At 42.0% G+C, this 16,474-nt stretch overlaps 1 protein-coding gene across 1 annotated transcript; it reads left to right on the forward strand.

The window, feature by feature from the left end:
• Positions 1–8,581: 8,581 nt before the first annotated feature.
• LOC103708225 (ACT domain-containing protein ACR8-like) lies at positions 8,582–11,365 on the forward strand. Its single transcript, XM_008793046.4, has 6 exons — positions 8,582–8,937; positions 9,158–9,203; positions 9,312–9,494; positions 9,636–10,211; positions 10,310–10,414; positions 10,547–11,365. The coding sequence occupies exons 1-6, from the start codon at positions 8,846–8,848 to the stop codon at positions 10,919–10,921; spliced, it is 1,377 nt and encodes a 458-aa protein (XP_008791268.2). The 5' UTR covers positions 8,582–8,845; the 3' UTR covers positions 10,922–11,365.
• Positions 11,366–16,474: the final 5,109 nt, after the last annotated feature.

The raw sequence follows: 16,474 nt of genomic DNA on the forward strand, positions 1-16,474 counted from the left end.
TTGGTGGATCTCAGTACTATGTTACTTTTATTGATGATGCTACCAGGAAGCTTTGGGTGTTCTTCTTGAAGCACAAGTCAGAGGTATTTGGGGTCTTCAGGAGATGGCAGGCGATGGTAGAACTCGAGACAGGAAAGAGGTTGAAATGCCTGAGATCGGACAACGGTGGTGAGTATTGTAGCAGGGAGTTTGAGGACTACTGTGCAGATGCTGGGATCGTCAGGGAAAGGACAGTTCCAGGAACACCACAACAAAATGGAGTTGCTGAAAGGATGAACAGAACAATTAATGAGCGTGCCAGGAGTATGAGGATACATGCTGGATTGCCACAGCAGTTTTGGGCGGAAGCAGTTAACACTGCTGCCTACTTGATCAACAGAGGGCCATCAAAGAAACTTGAATTTGGGATTCCTGAGGAAGCATGGACAGCGAAGAAGATTGATTTGGCGCACTTACGAGTATTCGGTTGTACCAGTTATGTCCATGTTGATTCCAGTCAAAGAAGCAAACTAGACGCCAAATCAAAGAAGTGTATTTTCGTTGGATACGGAGGTCAACAGTTTGGGTACCGGCTTTAGGATCCCAAACACAAGAAGATCATTCGTAGTAATGATGTGGTATTCAATGAGAAAATGCAGCAGAGCACTGAATCAGAAACAAAACCTGTTGAGCCGTGTTTTGTGGATCCTGAAGAGGAGTCTACAAATTCTGGTCAGAAGACTCAGTCAAAGCAAGAACCTGAAGTATTGGCACCCCCTCCACAACTAAGAAGGTCCACTCGTAGTACTCATGGGAAGCCTTCTCAAAGGTATGATGGGACTCTTAGTTATTTGCTGCTCACATATAATGGCGAACCTGAATGCTTCACGGAGGCATTGGAGGTTGATACCAGGAAGGAGTGGGAGTTGGCCATGGATGATGAGATGAAGTCATTGGAGCAGAATCAAACGTGGGATTTGGTGGATCTGCCCAAGGGGAAGAAAGCACTGTCAAACAAATGGGTTTACAGGCTGAAGGAAGAGCAAGGCGGGAAGAAGCGATACAAGGCCAGGCTGGTTGTAAAAGGATTTCAGCAGAGAGCAGGTATCGACTTCACAGAGATCTTTTCTCCTGTAGTCAAGATGAGTACTATTCGAGCGGTGCTGAGCATGGTGGCAGTAGAGGATCTTCACTTAGAGCAGCTTGATGTGAAGACGGCCTTTCTCCACGGAGATCTCGATGAGGAGATATATATGCAGCAGCCGGAGGGATACATTGCAGCTGGCACGGGTGACTTAGTCTGCAAACTAAAGAAAAGCCTCTATGGTTTGAAACAGGCACCCAGACAATGGTATCTCAAGTTCGATAGTTACATGCTTGAGATAGGATACAGGAGATGTCAGGAGGATCACTGTTGCTACTTCCGGGACTTCGGTACATCTTACATTATCTTGCTATTGTATGTTGATGACATGTTAGTTGCAGGAGCTAGCATGCATGAGATTGCAAAATTGAAGCTGAAGCTGTCAAGAAAATTTGCAATGAAGGATCTAGGAGCAGCAAAACAGATCCTTGGGATGCGGATCAGTAGAGATAGGTCTAAACATATCCTCAGACTATCTCAGGTGGAGTACATCAGCCGAGTACTCAGGAGATTCTGCATGGAGGGTGCCAAACCTGTTGGCACACCGCTGGGTGCCCATTTTAAGCTCTCAAAAGGGCAAAGTCCGAAGACGCGGGTGGAGGAGCTCAATATGTCAAAAATCCCGTATGCATCGGCAGTGGGGAGCTTGATGTACGCTATGGTGTGTACGAGACCAGACATTGCTCAAGCAGTGGGAGTTGTGAGTCGCTTCATGAGCTGCCCAGGCTTGGAGCATTGGCGCGCGGTCAAATGGATACTGAGGTATCTGAAAGGCACTGAGCACATGTCATTGTGCTATGGAGGTTCTGAGATCCGGTTACAGGGCTATGTGGACTCAGACATGGCAGGGGACTTGGACGGCAGGAGAAGCACGACAGGGTACTTGTTCACCTTGGGCAGTGGAGCCGTCAGTTGGATTTCCAGGTTGCAACCAGTTGTTGCATTGTCGACTACGGAGGCGGAGTATGTGGCAGCCACAGAGGCGTGCAAGGAACTAATATGGCTTCAAGGCTTGATGAAGGAGTTTGGGAAGGAACAGAAGGATTGCATGTTATATTCAGACAGTCAAAGTGCAATTCATCTGGCGAAGAATTCAGCTTTTCATTCAAGGACGAAGCATATTGACATACGGTACCACTTCGTAAGGTCATTGCTCGAGCAGGGACTCGTCAAGTTGGAGAAAATTCATACAAGTCAGAATCCTGCAGATATGTTGACGAAGGTCGTCACGGTGGAGAAGCTGAGGAGCTGTTCAGCTTCTGCTGGTCTTCATGCTTGAAGACGTTGAGGAGGCATCGTACCGATTTCACTAGGATGATCCAGTTTCAGTGGGAGCACAGAGGAGAACCAAGTAACAAGAGAATATACCCAAGGTCTCCAAGTGGGAGATTGTTGGGGTATGTGGAGACCTTTAGTGATGAAGAGAATTGAAGGAGAATCAATTCTGAATAGTTCCGTCTGGTGGACTGTCGGAGTCGACTCGAACTACAGTCGGGTCGACTTGGGAACAGTCGAGTCGACTTGAGGTCTGTCGAGTCGACCCGAGAGGAGAAAGCCGCAAAAACCATGTTTCTGTCTGGACTGTCAGAGTCGACTCGAACTACAGTCGAGTCGACTCGGAGCATCGTCGAGTCGACTCGAGATACAGTGGAGTCGACTCGAGATCGTGCCAGTCATACTGGAAGTTGTCCAGACGTGCCCGAGTCGACTCGAACTAAAGCCGAGTCGACTCGAGCTCGCGGAAATCATACGGATGAGTTTTCTTTTGGTGTTTTGTTGGCGTTTCGACGGCTATGATCATCTGAAGGTCTTGAGACTATATATAGGACTCATGAGAGCCCTAGGGTATAGTGATTGGCCGTATATTTGAGAGAGACTCTTGTTTGTGAGGCTAGGGTTCTAGAGAAGAAGAGGTTTGGGATCCTACTTCTTGTGCAAAGGAAATTCTGTGTGAATCTCTTGTAGATCGATCGCTTGTGATCGTTCGGGTGTGTGCTATCTCTGTAATCAGTTCATCCTTATTGAGATTTGGAGCGGTGGAGGACGTAGGCTATTTGTAGCCGAACCTCGTTACATCTTTGTGTTTGCTTTGCTATTTTCTTCCTTCTTCTTCCTTTGATCTTTGATAATCCGTTGCGGTGCTCAAGTGTTTTACCCTACTGATACCACGGGGTAATCTTTTGCCCTTCGTAGGCGGAGCGAAGAGGTGATCCTTGAGTCCGGAGTCGAGGGAGCGAGAGAGTGCTTATCCGTTTGTATCTCTCTTGCTTGTCCGACGTCGGTGGCGGCGCTGGTGTGAGTGGGTTCCGGCGTGGGGCGCCGACAACACAAGTGGCATTAGTATTATGGCCCATCACCCATCGTACATAGCCTTCGTTCTTTACAACAATATATATTATAAGTTGTCAGAATTAATATTCTTCGGTGGCTCTTAATCTTTACATTATATGCAGTATTATCTGAATTATTGGAAGACAATTATTGATTCATTTGCTTGCCACTTGTAAACAAGAAGGACCAATTTTATCCAACAAAAACAGTTTTTCTCAAATGATCATGCTTGTTTGGTGAAATTTTCATATAGTTCTACGTACGCATGTTGGATGTTGCAAACACCTTGTGAATTATTCTTCGACAACAGTTGGGTGCCAAATGCGAAGCGAAGTATCGATGGGCAATTGATCACAGCATAATTTGAGTGTTAGAGAGCTTCATGCCTTATTACATGTGAGGATGTTGTTGAGATTCATTGCCAAGTCCTAATCCTATTAGGATTCAAATTTAGTTGGTCATTAATTTGAATTATTTTAGAATTCTATTTCTAGTTTAATTATACTTAGTTATTCCTTCTATAATAGTTATCTCAAATTCAACATCCCATTCCCACCCGTATGATATTTTATTTAAAGGACTTTTGGTGTCTTTGTTAGTATGGCATGAGAAAAGAAAGAGGAAGAGATTGAGAGTTATCTTCTTGGTGATGAGTGAGAGAGTTTTTTTTTGGTATGTGGCTCAATTTTTTAATAATTTTTTTTCTCTTCTAATTATTTTCTCAATGTTTTTTTCTGCTTTTGTTTGATTTTTGTTTTAGATCTTGGGCTGCCACGATCAATCTACTCCACGTAGCATGCCGTTCTATAGATGTCTCATTCATCTCTGCTATGGTCCTCGATGAGGCCTAAAGTTTGAATCCACATCATTTCATTTCTCTTGCTGCTGCTCTGTGTAGACTAGGCCTCTGATCTCATCTTGATGAACTTAGGTCAGCAGGGGTCCACCCTAGTGGTCTGAACCTTCATTCTAGAGATCTTGTAACAGAAGCTTGGTATATACCACCAACTCTAAGATCTAACAAGTGAACTCAATGCCCTCGCTAGGTCATGCAGTTCAGCATAATTATTGAGAGTACAACACTGAGCTTTGAGCTGAAATTTTCTGCTATCATTCATATTTCTTTGCAATTGATCTATAAATCACATCTCTTCTCTTGTTGTGTGACTTCTCACATGGCATGCTAACATGTCTTATCCATCATCCAAAGATTATTGATGGAGTTCATCTGATGGGTGTTATCTGATGTGATGATCCTTATTCTTTAGGTTACATGAAATGAAGTAATGAACAAAATGCATGATAGCATATAGTACTCTTTGTTCTCTGTCTCTCCCTGAACTGAAACAAAAGTAATTGCAAGAAGCCAGTTGTTATCCATCATGTTGTAGGGGAACCTTCCCTTTTGTGAAGGAACTGCAAGCTAGTCCGAATGGTTCTGACCTTAACGCCGTGGTCCAGCCCGGAAACACAGAGCACCGAGGGGCCGGTCCGGTTCGGAAGAATCGAATCTACAAAGATGACCATGTTCTTTTAATCATGGATGCCATTTTCGGAGATCGGAGCTACTCCATCATCTAATTCATTGGTGTCTGGTCTAATCTTGGCCAAACAAACAAACCAAAAAAAAAAAAGTCCAAACATAACTTTTAGGGTTGGTAATTGGCCGGGGGTTGGGTCGAGTTAAGGTTAGATCGAAAACTCTCAGCTTATGCCCATCCATTTATAAATAGATTGTTTTCAGATTGACCTATTTGCGACTCAAATTTAAAATTTGCTGACTTGAATTTATTTATTTTAGGTAGGTTCATACAATTTAGTCAGTCTAGATCGAATAAAGGTGGCAATGGACTAGGTCTAGGTTGCGTTGCTATCTATTTATAAATAAATTAGTTTAAAATTGAGTCATTTCCATCCCAAGTTTAAAAATGATCCACTAGAATATTGGTGGGTCTAGTGGGTTTTTGCCATCCCTAATAACTTCAATCTTCTCTCCCTCCATCCTTTTTCTTTCTAGAATTTGATAAAAAATAATCACTTTTATGATTTTTCTTTTTATATTTAAATTTAAAAATTCAATATATCTTTCCCTGAAAGGCTGCCGTGGATGGTTGCCCGCCATTAAGTGGGGAATAGTTGTGGGAGGCCTCAACCATCTCGTCTGCATCCGGCATGCACCATAAGAAGTAGTAAAATCAATCAAGCGTAAACCAGTAAATAAGCTCAATAAAACTTAAAAATTTAAATTCATATTTAAATTTATATATTTTATTATTTAAATTAAATAAATATCAAATTAGACTCGAAAACTTTAATTAATTTTAACTTGATTTATTTTTTTTTAAAATAAGGGAGGAAAGTTGCGGCCAGGAGTGAGTGATATTTATTTATGAATCCATAACTTTTGTTTGGCCAGAGATAGTGAAGGAAAATGACCACTTAGCCAATACCCAGGCCACCTTGATGTAGAATTATGAAGCTAATTAATTAAACCCATATTTAGTTTAGTTTAAAATTAACATTGAATCAAATTCAAAATAATAAAAAAATAAATCAAACTATATCTTCGAATTCAGCTCAAATTGGACCAAGCTTGCTGGTTTACACCCTGTTCTGTTGAGATAAAAAAACTCTACAGATTTAAACATTCACTGGTCCCAATTCCCAAATTCCTCCTTGTTTGTTTGTTTGTTTGTTTGAACCTTGGCGCCAAATTCGCATGCGAGCGAGGGAAAGCAAGGAGTAGGATGGCGGGAATTCATATTAACCAATCCGGTCCCCTGGTCCCCATCATAACGCTCGCAAGAACTACGGGGCGGTGGCGGGACTCAAGTGGGGCTCGCCTTGAGTTCGCCTTGCATTGGCGGGAAGCAGGCGTTGGTATCCACGTCCGAGCTGTCCGCCACGCGTTCCGTCACCGCCTTTTCCTTTTCCTTATTTCATTACCTCGTCTCTCCTCCTCGTACCCTCCAAAACGACCCTTCCAAGGCCCCAAAAGCCGATCAAATATCATATGAGCTGGACGCAGAAAAAAAGTATTGGCCGGACTTCTTATTTTGCCGTATTTATTTTAGTGCGCGTCTCAAAATTTATTGGTCCTTTACCCTACTATTCATAGAAACAATGTCTAGATAGTTAGATTCTATTTTGAAATTCAAGTTGATATAGTTGCATGTCTAATTTTATCCCATCCTTTTCTCCTTCTAAGTCGGCCTCAAAAAAAAAAAAAAAAAAAGAGCAAGTTAAAGAAAACAGATGAGATTAGTAAATCAAGAGCTTAGAAACAGGAAAGCTATAGTAGGGACATACATACTGCATAATCAAATAATATCCACGAAGCAAATTAGTTATTTAGTAAGTTAATATACAAATCTAGATAAATTGATACACAATTTCTAAAATATGGTGTTCACCGGTACATGGATCAGATAATACATACTTAATAAAGTAATCATCTAACAACCTAATACATACTTTCAAGTAAATTAATATGCAGTTTTCATAATATCATATTTATCAATACACACTACATGGTCAGTGATTTGTGATACACATTTATCGATTTTCTAATATATAGTGCAAACTTATCTTATACACATCTAGCAGTGATCTAATATATACTTTAAGATAAATCGATACATAGTTTGCAAAATATATTTTTTATCAATATACGAGCAAATGGTATATACCAAGCAATTAATCATTTCGTATTTATCTTTTTTGAAGTTGCAAAATTGATGGACTTTATGAGGAGTTTTTTTTAATTTTTATTTTGATTTTTGTAAGATAAGCACCGAAAAAGATATGGTAAAACAAAGGTTTCGCCTATAGTACTTACCCCCGAATGATCTTTGTTCCCAAAAGCTATCCTCCCTCCGTCAATCGCCGTCGATCACGTCCCCTATTTTTAAACCAAGAAAACAAGCGGACGTTAATTCACCGACCGACACCGTTACGGCCAAATGGGGCAAATTGGCGGGAGGACCGTCCACTTGTTTCCGGCCATCCATCTCCAGTCGTCTGCTTCCCACCCGCTTCATTTATTGAGCAAAAAAAAAAAGAAAACAAAAATGGAAAAAGTTAACGGCAATCACTAACGGGAAAATGTGGCGGCACGACGGACGCATTCAATTTCCCGAGTTCCACGTGGCAACATCATGACGGAAACATGCAAGATCGTGCGTCGTAGCGGAGAACCATTACTCCTTGTTAATTAATTAATGAACTAATTAATTATTTTTCTAATTTTAAGAAAACCTCACCATCACGCAAATTAGGCAGGGGCATCGAATTTTCACATTTAATCGGTCTCCGCGTGTTTCAAAGCTGAGCCACTATGATGAAATTAAAGCTCGATTTCCACCGTGCTAGTGCTACTACTTCGGTTGTCTAATCAGATTATTTAAATAAAAAGGTTAAATGAATGTTCAAAAGTTAAGCACGATTCCGCCGGTTCTAATTACACGTGGCTACATTACAGCATGCACGTGTCATGGGCCCCCCAACGGGATCCTAAGTTTGAGTCTTCGAATCCACGACTTCTCATAATGATGATTAGTGCTTAATACCAGGTGTATTGCCCGGACGGGAATATCGTTATGAAACAAAATGACCCATTTGCCCACGCTTTAACGAGTGGTAAATGTAGCATGTAGGGCTAAATCGGTCATTTTACAACGGAAGATTACTGGTAACGTTAGCTGGTAGGATCCAAAAAGATGGCTACGGCCATAACGACGAGAGGGAAAAAGGGAGCGGGTCCGACAAGGGCGGTCGAGGGGGGGCCCAAGATGCCCGTCGGCGGTCGGTCGGACCCACCGGACCGGTTCCAACCCAACCGTACCCACGTTGAACCCGATCTTTCTTTTATGTTTTGATTTTTAAAACTTTCTCAGCGGAGGATCACCTGACCGTCTCGTGAACCGGAAGCAATGTTTCCACGTGGCAGAATAGTGGCTGATTTGAGCGACAGTGGAAAAACGTGGGCCCGGCTCAATTGATCGCGGTCGAGTCCCGTGGACCACGTCACGTGACCGTCTGAACCGGGAGTTAGGCGTGGCTTTGGGCTTTAAATATTAACCACTTGGGCTACGTTACCGGTGGGAAGAGTTGAGAGAGAGAGAGAGAGAGAGAGAGGCGATTGGGTTGAGGAGGAGGGGGGCTACGGACAAGGGAAGAGTGGGCAGGAGTTGTCAGCCGTTGCGTTCTCTGCGGTCGCGACGAGGATTTTGGAGCGACTTCGCTTTGTTGATCTCGTTGCGTTGTGGGGATATTAGAGGGAGAAAGCGAGAGGGCGGAGCGAGGGACTTCGAGCGGGGCAAAGGGGCAGACGGAGCGGGAGGAAGGAGCGTTCAAAAGGGTAGAGTAGAGGAGGTTTCTAGGGAGAGAAAAATGGTGTTCGAGGTGTTGAAGGGAGAGGAGATGGAATGGCCGGCGTATTTGGACGAGTACGAGAAGCTCGTCATCCGGATGAATACTCCTAGGTTCGCTCACTTGCTCTCGTTTCCCTCTGTTTTCTTCAAACCGTTTTCAACTTTAGCTGCTTAATCTCTCAGCCTTTTATGATTCTTCCGTTCTTTTCTCTCTCAAGTTTCGGGCTTTAATCGATTTCAAGGCACTTATCTTTTAACGTTTTCTTCCTGATCTGGAAGTGCTTCTCTGTGACGGGTTTCTTACGCCTTTGTTTTGGTTCTTTTATTGCAGGGTGGTCATCGACAATGCCGTCTGCCCCACTGCGACTCTCATCCAGGTAACGAACTAGCTCTTCTAAGAAAAACTTACTGCGAGATGCAAGAAAGGAGGGATCTTTGGGCAAAAATGAGGCTAACGGAGAGTTCCCCTGTTGTCATGGAAGCAGGTCGACAGCGCGAGGAAGCACGGGGTCCTCCTGGAGGCCGTCCAGGTCCTGACCGACCTCAATCTCTCCATCAAGAAGGCCTACTTCTCCTCCGACGGCCGCTGGTTCATGGACGTCTTCTACGTTACCGACCAGTTCGGCCGCAAGCTCACCGACGACAGCGTCCTCTCCTATATCGAACAGGTCTTTTCTCTCTCTAACTCACCCAAAAGATCTTATGTTTTGAGCTCTATTTCCTCTCTGGTTCGAAAAATCCCCCCAAAACCCCCTCATCAAAATTTCATTTTGAGAAGCTTCGTGGTTTATTTTCTCGTCAAAATGCAGTCTTTGGCGAGTGGGAATACCCCCAAGGCCTCCGGCTGCCGCGCCGGCGACGGCCTGATGGCGCTGGAGCTCACCGGCACGGACCGGCCGGGGCTCCTCTCGGAGGTCTTCGCGGTGCTCGCCGAGCTTCAGTGCGGGGTGGTGGAGGCCAAGGTCTGGACCCACAACGGCCGGATCGCGTGCCTCCTCTTCGTTCGGGACGAGGGCTCCGGTGAGCCCATCGTGGACGCCCACCGGATACATCGCGTCGAATCCCGCCTCCGCCACGTCCTCAAGGGCGACCACGGGGTCCGCGGCGCCAAGGCCGCCGTCTCCTCCCTCGCGGTCGCCCACACCGACCGCCGCCTCCACCAGTTGATGTTCGCCGACCGCGACTACGAGCACACGTCCCCGTCTCCGGCGGCGCCGCCGCCCTCCGTCTCCGTCCAGAACTGGGTGGAGAGGGGCTACTCCGTCGTCACCGTCCAGTGCCTGGACCGCCCCAAGCTACTGTTCGACGTTGTCTGCACTCTTACAGATATGGAGTACGTCGTGTTCCATGGAACCATTGACACTGATGGCGATCGAGCTCACCAGGTTTGATCTTTTTTCTCATTTGGATTCATGACTTGTGAAAAAAAAATAATTTTCCCCCGATCATTCGAGTAAATAGTTTCTTTGGTGGGTCTATTCAGGAGTTCTATACAAGGCACAAAGATGGGAGTCCAATCAGCTCAGAAGCAGAGAGACAGCGAGTGATCCAATGCTTGCAAGCCGCCATTGAGAGGAGAGCATCAGAGGTAACCAAAGCCACCACCTTTCGTACAGAATTATGCTCGATTCCTCTGCAAGAAGGAAAAGAAAACATCCAATTGTTTCATCCAATGTCATTTTGTATTGATGCAATTAGCTTCTTATTTGCATGGTGGCAGGGTTTGAGAGTAGAGCTGTGCGCCGTTGATCAGCCAGGGCTGCTCTCCGATGTCACCCGGACATTCCGGGAGAACGGGCTGTTGGTGACGAGAGCAGAGGTATTGACAAAGGGCCAAATGGCTTCAAATGTATTCTATGTGACCGATGCCACCGGGCAGCCGGCAGATCATGATGCAATTGAGGCTGTGCGGCAGAGGATTGGGATTGACACAGCTTGTCTTAAGGTGGAAGAGGAGCAGTGGCTGCAGGTCCACCGGAAGGCAGCAGCGCGCAGGGAGGAGGTTCAGAGTGGTGGTGGTTTAGGGCTGTTCTATCTGGGGAATCTAGTGATGAGGAATCTGTACAATTTGGGGTTGATTAGATCTTGCTCTTAGGTCCTGTCTTCCATTGGTTGTGCATCTTTGTATCATATTATACCTTGCTTTCAATTGGCTTTGTAGATAACGCAAGGAAGGGAAGAAGTACAGAACATGATCTGGTGGAGTATAATTGGTATACAGTTCAGGGCCCAGGGATGTTTGGGTGTAAATGGGCATAAGGGACCATTCAGACTAGTATGTTCGAAGAGAGAACAAAACAAGAGAGAGTTGGATTGGTTGTGGATGGGGTCTTGGTTGCTGCTTTTGGGTTTGAATGTTGCTGGTTGGAGGCCATTTGGTGGGAGCTAGTTGGTGGTGGTGAATTGGTGGATTTCCAGCTTGGAAGGATTGGTGTGGTTTGTTCTTTTTTTCTGTTTGTTTCTTTTCTTTTGGGTGACACACTTTGTACACAAGCCATTGATGTTTAGTACCAATGTTTGACTGCATGATCTGATTTCATCCTGCTCTCTTCTATGGAACTTTGTTTTGTGGATCTGTGATTCTCTTTAATTTTGGTGGGTCTATGGTTTTCTTAGCTTGAAAACAATGTGAGCCCATACAGTGAGGCATGATTCCGGGTCCCTCTGTTCAAATTAATTGGTTCAGTAGTTTTCTCTCACCATTCCTCCAGTTGTATATAAATCAAGGAGGCAGAATGATGCAACTTGTTGATTTAGGACTTGAAAATGACCACGATGTAACTTCCATTGAGACAATATGAGAGTATGCTGCCATTAAATTTGGTGGTCTTCCATTTGAATGACAGCATCAAAAAGAATTCTTACCATCCTCCAAACCATTCCTACCCTTCTAAATGTAAAGTTGGGATTTGACTTCTCTATGGTTTTATCTTTGAATCCAGGAAGGAGTTGTTGAATTGAAGGGAAAATTATCCTGAAGTAATCTCTTCTATGACATTAGAAGATAGCTTCTCAAATCTAAACAATAGATGGAGGGACTTGCTGAAGAACTTTAAGACCCAAGAAAGTGACAAAGGCTTGCAACCTAACTTCCAAGGAGACAGCACCTTGAGAGAGTATACTGCATCCAATTTGTGGTCCTTGGCTTAAAAGAACTATGCGTCAAAAGTATCCCATCCTCCAATGTGTATGGCCTAGACATGAAAGAAATTGTGCTCTGGTTTCATCTGAATCCAGGAAATGATGGCTAACTTAGATTCTCATAATTGGTCCTTAAATTAGTGTCAATGTACCAAAAAGAATGTTGGAAGAAGAGCATATGATTGGGGAACATAAAAGACCATTTAGGACTAGATATTGACAAGATGTGACTTCAAAGATGACAGTATCATAAGAGTATACCACCTTCCAATTTGTGGTCCTCGGTTTGGAAGTGCACCTAATTGGCAATCCAGTTCTTATCTTCTTTATGGCAAGAAATTGACTGCCCTCACATTGGTTTCATCTTTGAGAAGATTAAGAAGTGGTTGAGCCAGATAAAATTGCTTCTAAAATTGGGAGTTTATGTATCAAAATGCTGGAAATAAGCATTTTTTTGGGGGGAGGTGGTGACATGATCAAGGACACCCAGAGTAACCTAGTCTGCTAACAATGAATACTAACTGGGGAAAAAAAATTTTAAATGATATTTATTATAGTTATAAGTTCTTCAACCACTTGAGAATCTTCAATGGTCTAGATGGTTAAACTAATAAGTTGTTTGATTTAGTTATTAAAATTATCGTAAGCATTACATAACCCTAATAACAACAAACAAGGTGCAGCCATAACCAAGTCGAGTTTAGTTTCATGCAAAGTGCGACTGGACCTTGCAAATAAATAATCTGATGATAGCATTAAAGACCTGATTAATCCCACTCTATAATGCAATCATAGCTTGAGGTCAGTGGAGCCTCCTTCTCTAGCATAATTTGCATTTTCCCTTGCTCAAACATACACTGGGAATAGTAGACTTATGCAACTATATTAAATGCTATCTAACAATCTTACAAAATTCATTTGAAGATTACTTGCAAAAATGTTTCAACTTTCAAGACTATAAAAAATGACATATATGTCAAGGGAGTACTTCATTTCTCATATCGATCGATCTGATCGTTAGGGCACTAGTGTGAGTTGCACAAGACCACCAAATACCAAAATCATGCATTCCCATACCGAACATGCAGAGTCACAAAGCAAATAGATCCACATGGGTAGCATATCCAACAATAACATGGCATCCACAACACAATAAACCAAAAGTGTCCAACCTTATCCATTATTAACTTTTCATACATGTCTTTATGAACTTATAATGCAAGGAAACCAACATAGCAATAATAATGCAACTACATCATTTTAGGCTCTATAATAAAAGCAGACATTCAGAATCTCGAGCCTTTATTTTAATATATTAATAATTAAATAATTTTCAAACACGTTTTAGTTGTATTAACTAACCAATAAATCTCAAAATTAAGTTATAAAAATGAGTTGACGGTATATATCAAAATTTTGAACCCACAACCATTAGCAAGCTAAATCTCGATACAGTATTAACATGTTACCTAATTACTAAACCTCAAACTTTAAGACGTTAGGAATTAAATGAGTCAAGCTTGCCATTTAGATTTGAAAAAAAAGAGGAAAAAACTCCAAACACACAAGCTTCTATATAAAGAAGAGCAGATACATATATGAAATCAAGGTAGTGCAATTTGTATTTATAGGTCCCATGGTACAAACATCTTCATGGAAGCTGCAGGTCCTTAGAAGTTTCCTAACCACAAGCCACTCCCTGTAACTTCCCATTCTGCTCTTGAACTCTTCAAAAGCCCACTGCCATCACTCTCATCTCCCTCTCCCGCACACATTACCACCTTTCTCCACCACCTTATAATAAATACCCCACTGTTCCCAAAACACGTACACATGGACTCGGATCCAGTCTTCTAAACATATTATTATTCTCCCAGCTGCCAAAAATTTGAGCACGGCCTCCAAGAGGCGCCGAGCGCGCCGGGCGAGGCGGCATCGCCGAGCTCTCTGCCCGTCGTGACCGGCGTTCTCACAGGCCCCTCTCTCTTTCTCGGCTTTTGATGCCGGCTTGTCTCCTCCGGCTTCCATAAGGACCATAACCCTAATTCTCTCTATGGTTGTTTCATAATTATTTATTAAATATGTAACGACTTTTGGTAAAGTATGTTTCCAGCTCCATGAACTCATTATCCGGAGGACAGTTGTGTCACTTGAGAAGAACAACAATTTTTTTTTCCTGCTAGATCCTTGCTGAGAACACTTGCGTTAGAAGTGGCAGTCAAAGTTCCAAAAAATGGCCATTAAAAAAATGCCATTGTCAAAGCATGAAAGCAATAATTCTCACGAGGTGGTTATGTATGAATAGAAGCAATTAAGTAAAATATATTACTCATCAGTGATCTTATCATAATGGTTAATATTACATAATTGAAATAATGACCGACTTTTTTTTTTTGATTCAGGTTTTGTTTCAATTTTATACAACGATCGGACCATATTTTATTTGATAGACAGTGATTGACCTGAGCAATAGCTTTTTTTTTTTTTTTTTTTTTTGTTAAAAGCGGCATTCATATAGTTCTTACATGAGTATGACCTGCCAAATCAAAAGAAGGAAGATGATTCTTCAGCAATAGCTTTACTAATTTTCATTATAAGTGTTAATAAGTACTTTATAATAGTAATTACTTTATTCTTGTATAAATCCAACAAGGTCATACAACCAAGACATACAGATGATGCAATGAAAAACATAATGTTACATAAATTTATGTAATATTTTAGCAATTAGTCCTTATCTAAAGAAGGATCAAATTGATAATTATAATAGTTTTAGAACCCTACATTGAATTATAAATTTACACACAAGTAGTTTCTGATAAATAATTATATTTAGTAGTTATCCCTTTCTAATAACATTTGAAATTTCATCCAGATATATAATATTTCTATATCTTCCTAGTCCAAGAGGATTGTCAGACTCGATATGGACTAGTTTGGCCACTACGAGTATTCAGGAGGATTACTAGACTCGATGCGGGATATATTTTGTCTACTACGAGTACTTAAGAGGATTACTAGATTCGATGTGCAATACTTTGACCACTGTACGAGTGGGGCCAGACAAGATTCAAGAGCGAGATCTATCACATCTAGAAGCCGAGTCGCATGTCAAACTTCTAGAGGTCATAATTTGGTTATATGATGCCTGATTGAGGTGATCTTTTTTTTTTAAAATTAGGTATCTTTTCAAGATCTACAACTTTGAGCCAACCTCTTAGGAGGTTCAATTGGGCCGAAATTCTATCATTTAGGTCCCGAAATGAACTAAATCGAAGTTTTTTTTTTTTTGGCAAGACTTTGACCGGACGTAGCTCTCTATCCGAGAAGAAATCAGGCAAAGCGATAGAAGACAGAGTCAATATAGAAGTCGAGATCTACTTTCTTAAGATTTTTATTTTTCTTACTAGAGGCTATGTACCTCCTTAAGGAAAAAAGGGTCATATTAGGATTAGGAAGAGAAATTCGATCCAAATTGTGTTAGGGTAGACCTCCCATTATAAATAGAGGTTACGTACTTCTTTTTTTTTTTTTTTAGCTCTACTTTTGAGATTCCTCCATCTTCTTCTAATTTTTTTTTGAGAGATTCGAGTTGAGCGGGTTGAAAAGAATCTTCTTTCTCCCTGATTGAATTACTTCAAAACTAATAGCTTATTCCTTGAAGGCCAACATCATAAATATTGTGCTATTTTTTGGTTGCAATAACAAACAATTGGAATAATAGAAATTTTAATAACTTTTCTATTCTTTCTTTTAGAGAAAAAATATCCTGAGCTAAAGTTAGTGTGTAACAATACAGGATCTCATCCAAAATGACTAGCCGAAAGGTATTAATTGGATTTCTTGATCCTGTATAAGTACTCAAGATCTATCCAGTGAATAATCGATGTGAGATTAAACATACGCCCGCACGGATTCTCACATGGTGTATACCTATCATTATTGCTGTTGCAATCATGTGAAAACAAAAATGTAAAAGCATCCGGGATGCCTTTTTTGCTCTCTTTATTTAATCTTCTTTCTGACAGAGATTCCTCAATGGTGATCGATTCCTTCACGTGCTTATCTCGAGAAGCCACAAGCAGCAACTGTTCATGGATTTAATTAAGAAGAAAGAAGGCCATTCAAAAGCAAAACATGGGTGGCGACGCCATCCACTCTGTCACCTTTCACTCTTCTCCCATTCGTTCTTCCATCCATGAGCATCTCCTGGCCTAACTAACAAAATATCCCACCGGATAGGAACAAGAAAACCTTCTTTCAGAATAAAGAAAAATCTTTTCTGAAATCATTTGTGCTCTTCTCGAGCTTACTCCCACTTACCAATAAGATTAATTGCAGGTAGTTCTTTGGCAATGGTTTGGGTGCAGTTCCTGTCCATTTCAATGGGGGTGGCATCTAAAAAGCTGGTGTCAAGTGGATATAAGATAGTAGAAGGGCTCCTGGTTAGGTGGTTGTTGCCCATGATGTAATTTAAAGTCATTGACTAATTTGAGAGCAGTTTGAA

The sequence above is a fragment of the Phoenix dactylifera genome, chromosome 17 (genome assembly GCF_009389715.1).
Source record: "Phoenix dactylifera cultivar Barhee BC4 chromosome 17, palm_55x_up_171113_PBpolish2nd_filt_p, whole genome shotgun sequence".
NCBI classification, from domain to species: domain Eukaryota; kingdom Viridiplantae; phylum Streptophyta; class Magnoliopsida; order Arecales; family Arecaceae; genus Phoenix; species Phoenix dactylifera.

What these genes read in the sequence shown, in the direction of transcription:
- LOC103708225 (XM_008793046.4), top strand. Translation starts at nt 8,846, where the DNA reads ATGGTGTTCGAGGTGTTGAAGGGAGAGGAGATGGAATGGCCGGCGTAT. An exon ending in ATCCGGATGAATACTCCTAG is followed by an intron (nt 8,938 to 9,157) that starts GTTCGCTCACTT and finishes CTTTTATTGCAG; the next exon opens with GGTGGTCATCGACAATGCCG. An exon ending in ATGGCGATCGAGCTCACCAG is followed by an intron (nt 10,212 to 10,309) that starts GTTTGATCTTTT and finishes GGGTCTATTCAG; the next exon opens with GAGTTCTATACAAGGCACAA.